At 39.3% G+C, this 6,249-nt stretch overlaps 1 protein-coding gene across 1 annotated transcript; it reads right to left on the minus strand.

Moving 5' to 3' along the window:
• Positions 1-1,381: 1,381 nt before the first annotated feature.
• Positions 1,382-4,776, minus strand: LOC103373982 (fibronectin-like). The gene is made up of 5 exons (XM_008303996.1): positions 4,646-4,776; positions 3,686-3,766; positions 2,545-2,614; positions 2,158-2,418; positions 1,382-1,946 (listed from the first exon to the last, which is right to left on the minus strand). Exons 2-5 carry the CDS (start codon positions 3,728-3,730, stop codon positions 1,678-1,680), a joined length of 645 nt encoding a protein of 214 aa, XP_008302218.1. The 5' UTR covers positions 3,731-3,766; positions 4,646-4,776; the 3' UTR covers positions 1,382-1,677.
• Positions 4,777-6,249: the final 1,473 nt, after the last annotated feature.

The raw sequence follows: 6,249 nt of genomic DNA on the forward strand, positions 1-6,249 counted from the left end.
AATTTCGTGTAACCACTGAATTAAAGCTGCACAGCTAAAAATGAGAGACTAAAACAGCTCAAGTCTGGACATGTCATATGAGGCCACTGTCCACAGAATATTCGCAGAATGAACTCATTGCTAAAGCAGTTAATGGTTCCTCTTTTTACCAGCATGTATCCTGTGATTGCCAAACTGTGCTCTGTGTTATTACCAAATACGAGAATCAGATCCTAAAGGTATCACATATATGGGCTAAAGGTGAAGCGCCTATTAGAAATGTGTGTGTATGTGCTAAGGATAAAAACTGTGTGGTAGCAGTAAACGTGTGGCGGGGGGAGAGTTGAATACAGATTAAAAAGGCCTGACAACGAGACTTCAGAAGGAGTTCGCGGAGATTGCTTGTGGAGTTCTTCACGGGACCGTTGGAGCTGAACACTCCCATTCTGTGTTCTGCATGAAGAAGTATTCTCTTCCTTCCCCAAATGCAAAAGAACTGCAGATCTGATCGGACTTCTCATCTCCCTCTGAGACAGGAGGATTTTGTCCAGGGATCAGGACTCTGTACTGGGTTGCTGCATCATTGGAAGTGGACTCCTCTGAGCTCAGGTCTGAGCAGGGCTAAGTTCACCAGCTGTGGCCGGGCTGTTCGGCTCTCCCTCTCCCCAAATCACTTACTAGGCTACTATTTTAGAAAAGCTCAGTTCTATAATTTTATCTCAAATCAATTGGTTCAATCAAATTTTGGAACATTTTGAATGAATAATCAGGAGCTGTAGTTGTGCCCCTGATAAAGATTTGCAATAAATATTTAATCCTGCATTTAAAGTTTATTTGGTTTGAAATTTCATTAAGTCATTTACAGTAACTGATGGTAGCGGAAAGTTAATCAGTTGTGTGCACAAGATCTTCATAGTCGTTCTTAATGGTTATTTGAAGTCACAAGTAAAATAGTATTTTTGGACATATCCCTGGGGTTAGTTGTGCCAAACCTCAAAATTTTAACCGAGCAACTTACCAAGTGCTCAGTCCATTTAAGAGGAAAGCTGCCACTAACAGGCGTGTCTGGTAGAGTGATTTGACTACTGAGGCTACTTAGTTGGGTCAACTATTGGAGGAAGCGGGGTAGACGTCTGGATTAAGGCAGTTAGAAGCGAGGCGAGTTTCCTCGACACCAGCTGAAGCAGTTCTACAGAAAACTAAAAAGTCAAGGACCTGTAGGCAGGTAGAACCTCACCCTAGAAATGGAGAGCTGGACCAGTAGCCCTGTTACAGGGGTTATATCGGTGCAGATCAACAATATATTCAGAGTGTCATTATATATATTCAGAGCTTCATTCGATATATTCAGACTTCAGAAAGTATTGATAAATTAAGCTAAAATTTCCCAGATACCAATTTATATGTTTTGGATTTAAAAGGTTTTAAGTAAGTCGGAGCTGATCGAGCAGACGGCCTCTGATGGTTGGAGATTGAATAACCTTGTTATTGTTGTCCTGCTCTTCATATCTTTTTTTGGATGGCAGAGGGTGTAATTTAGCCTTTCTGAGAGCCGTGGAGGTCCAATGAAGACATTGTGCTATTATCTTTTCTTTTTTTTTTAATCCATTCACTGAGGATGGTAACAAATAAACTAGGCTTAACTCTCAATTTAAAATGTGTTTCTTTTTGTCTTTGTTTTCTTAATTAATCTTTCTTTTACTTACTTGTTCTGGCAGATGTTACAGCTGGCTCGCTGATTCTTCCATTTGTAAGGCGTGCAGAAACTCGTATGGTGTACCACAGCCCTGGCCTCAGGCTGCTGACGGTTGCACTGTTTGTTTCTGTGGCCAGCTCCTGTACAGTTTCTCTGTCACTGCAACACGCCACGATGAAACTCTCCACCTCACCAGCAGGAGTGTCCCACTGCAGAGACACCGACTCACTGCTGCTGTTGCAGACTGTTACTGACACAGGAGGGACGGGCTCTGTGACAACAGAAATGGATCATTAAACCAACTTGGCAACTTTACCGAGGCGTTGGCAAACAGAAGAGGTACAATAGGTAACAAAAGATGACAAACAAACCTTTATAAGAAACTGAGTAAACAGCACATTCATTGACCCTTCAGCCAGCAGCTGCCTGCATTAGTCATAAAAGAATTTTTATTTCAAGTATCACTTTCATCTCAGATTTACCTGTAAAAACTGATACACAGGCTGCTGTGCTTTGAATTCCGTTTTCAGCGGTCCTTGTGATGCTGACGGTGACCTCAGTTCCAGGACTCAGCCCATCCACATCTACGGTGCTGCACTCGTCCATGATCAAGCTGCCTCCACGTGTGCCACAGCTGTACTCTATGTGGAGTTTATACTTAACAGAGGAGCCACTGGGTGCCACACCAAGAGAGACAGCGTCACTGCCAACATGGAGGACTGTTACTTCTGGTGGAGGAACATCTGCCAGAAGAGAAGAGAGATGCTGCTCACTGTCTCCACATTAGTGTTTTCAGTCAGTCGTCTCTTTTAACCTGATGAATAGTTGATCGTTTAAGCTGCACTGATACCTCCATCAGACACACTTACAGTCAGACTGCAGAGTTGCAGGAGGTCCTCCTTCCTCACAGTAAAGATCCTCCATTGTATCATAGAAGTCCTTGATAAATGAGAAATGAATCACTTCATAAAGTGCAGGGTAAAACCTGATACTAGCTGCCCATCAATGAGCAGCTATAGAGTGATCATGCGCCTGTTAACAGTCTTGTGCTTTACAGGAGAGGAGTTTGAACCTGAAACTTCATATATGACCTCGGTGTGGTCCCTTCTCAGAGTGACTAGATTTTGGGGTCAATACTATGGGGACATTATTGTAGCAAAACTATTTGTCCATGCGTATAGAGAGTTGTCTGTCTGTATCTCAATCCGTTCGTCCGAAGTGAGATTTGTCAGTGTGTAAAAGAAGTTGTCAATGCGAGCCGGAATTTGTCCGTCAGTAATTAGGTATTCAAATGTGTAAAAAAGCTGCTCATCTATATTGAAATTTGGAAATGTAATAAGAGTTGTCAATGCGTATAAAAGGTATTCATATTTGAAAAGTCTACATATTTGAATACAAGTGCTGAAAATACAGACAAATCACCAGTTACGAGTCGAGCGGCTTCACTATTGGCTGTCTTTGTACACATGACTTTTGCTACACTTCTGCTGTGAGAGAATCTGAAACTGAAGAGAGCTCTTTATGACTGAAAATGCACAAAAAGACATAAGTTTGGTATACTAACTTAAGAAGACAGTCAAGGCCTATAAACTGGTAATGTAACATATGACCTTGGGACAAAAGGTCAAGGTCACATTGAAGGTCATAAATCATCACAAATTTTTACTCGCAAAAAAGTGTAAGATGAACGCTAAGTTTGTCATTACGACCAGATAGGAACCTGTACTGGTGATGTAGCATTTCAACAAACTCAAGATCATAAATCTTAGGTGCTTAGCCGTAAATTACAGCAAAACGCTTCTCCATGCAAAAATATCTGTGTTACATGACAGACCAAGCTTCTGTTACATTATGTGTCATTTTAAGGAAAAATCAAGTCAAGTTTATCCTCAAATAGGCGCACAGTCAAACACAGAATCAGGTAAACATGCATACATTGGGCAACTATGTCCCTCTACTGAGGGCTCTCAAGTTTTTTATTTTCTTTCCATCATGCAGTTCTTGGTTTACCTCGTCCTCCTCTGACGTATCCATTATGGATTCACCCTCAGCCATCCCACGTTTGTTCCAGGTTATTCAGACTGCTCCTGACTGAAAGTAACAAGAAGCAGGATTATTACAGACAAGCAGCAACACTAACAGTGGTTTAAAAAAAAAAAAAAGGAAATGGACTAAAATTCCATAAAACTGCAAGTTACTTGAACTGAACACATTACATGTGGAAAAGGGGATGAAAGTGTATTTTTCCAGTGATGGAAAAGTAATCAGTAGTCAGTTACTTTTTAATAAAGTAGCGATGCAACAATGGAAAAATACCACAGTACAAGTTTCAGGTCTACACTCATAAATCCACTGTAATTCAGTCGTAAACCCAGAGTTATAAACTGTAACAGCATTTCTGTAAATGCTGCAAATAAGTTTAAAAAATTAAACTTTGGAAAGGCTTCAGCTATTGGTTTTATCCTTGGAAGCAATATTGACTTGAGTATTACCTGTAACATTTAACCTGATTTGACCTAACATGTAAAGTAGTGAGGCAACAGTGGAAAAACGCTGCAGTACATATCTTACATCTCTTATCTCACAAGTCTCAAACCTGAACTTATGAGACCACTCCTGAGTTACAGATACTATCAGTAATGCAGAAGTATTGTCCGAATGTGGCATTTTACTGTTGCATAAGTGGTTTTTGTTGTGATCAAATGATTTGTAAATGTACAGTTTCCAAACAGATGTAGTTTAGTTATTAAAAAAAAGAAAGAAAAAAAAAGATTTCCCTCTCAAATGTGGCTGAGTACAAGAATAAAGTCGAATACAACAGAACTACTCAAGAATCATGCAGGTACCTTTACTCCTGCTTAACTCGGATAAACGAATCATTTCAGTGCTGAGTTTTTGTGTCTTTTCACTTCGCATCATCACTAACTGTCAGCAAATAATCATTAAAGCAGCTATGAAGTATTGACCTACCTTTGTAAGAAGACTTTTTCCATGTCAGAAAAACCTCTTCCTTTTATCCACATCTATGGCAGAACATGTGCAAACTTTAGAAATCAGTTAGGACCTGATCACGATGTCGCCTGACGATTCATCCTCCTGCAAATGACAAGGCACAGATTCCGCCTTCTACTTTTATGCTGCATGATGCGGTCACTTTCAGTTTCATTTCACAGAAACAGTGATTCATATCTACACATCCGCAGGAAACAAAACTTAACTCTCTGTTTACAGGCTCAAGTTACATTTCTGTGTTGCGCAACCAAAGGTTTGATCAAAATAACATGTTGATTAGGAGACAAAGGTTCTAGGATTCAGCGTTTTTTCTAAGTTGCTCTTTACTTCTGCTGTTGGAGGAGGGCTGAGCTCTCTCCTCAGGTTTTTTTTTAATGCAGTCTAAAAGGCAACACACGCACAAATCTTTCCATGTGTAGCGCCACTGATTTCAGATTTTCAGCCTTTTTCCAAATTGATTTGAGGCATAACTTGTTGTAATATATGACTGAGTAAATGTTTTGAAGAGTTTCAAATAAGTGAAAACAATCAGACTACAGAAAAGCTGCAGTTATTAAGTGTGTTGATACAAACATTATAGATTCTCCAACACAATTTTCAGCACTTAACTCGTCCTGTAGCTTTAAGAAAACTCAAATAATATACTGCTTGATTGGGAATAGTGTGATATATCTTTTTATTAGCAATTCATCGTACAGTTTTTACAAAATCCATAAAAAGCTGCATTGAAAGCCTCTATTGAAATGAATGGGAAGCTGGCCGGACAAAACTCAGCCGTCTTTGGGACCTTAAAGTTCTGGCATATTTTACAGCAGAAACTTCATTCAAGATTTAAACAGGTCTCGAGGCTTTAAATGCTGCACTTCTTGATCTGTGTTTTGATATCTTTTGTGGTTTTTACACAGTTGCAGTTTAAGTTTTCTGAGTTTTCTTTTTGAGAATCCAGAATTTTCTAGGTGAAAAAAGTGCAGTCAACCTTGTCTGCTTCTCTTAATTCTTACTCTATGTTATGTCCCTGGTCTAGGGGTGCAGAGACACAACATAAATGACAAGCAGAGGAGAACCAAGTGTAAAAATAGGCAATTTATTGCCACTAAAATTTCTATTTTTTTTACACAGTATTGAATAAAAAGGCATTTACAAAAAAGCAAAAAAACAAAACCAGAGCAATAGAAGCCTGGCTTCCTGGTGGACTAATGCCAAACCCAACAAACAAAACAAGCTATCTAAAAATCCCAAAGCTGAACTAAACCCTGGAAGAACATAAAAAAAAAAAGAACCTACATTTGCTAAAAACCTACCTCCCGACATTAGGCAAAAACAGGGGAACAAAAGTTTAAACAAACACTGGCAGCCCACCCCTACTGCTTCTAACTAACACAAACATATTTACAATTTCAGTTTAATGCACTAAACAACTAAAGTCTCTGAAATCAGAATTTCAAGAACAAACAATCCAAAATCTAACTACGAAACTGGTACAGTTATTTATGCCTAACACAATTCAAACAGAGTCTTAGTAAACACTTTACACGCAACTCCAACAACTATTCTGAACACAG

This window comes from Stegastes partitus, unplaced genomic scaffold (genome assembly GCF_000690725.1).
Source record: "Stegastes partitus isolate 25-593 unplaced genomic scaffold, Stegastes_partitus-1.0.2 Scaffold2111, whole genome shotgun sequence".
Classification (NCBI taxonomy): Eukaryota; Metazoa; Chordata; class Actinopteri; family Pomacentridae; genus Stegastes; species Stegastes partitus.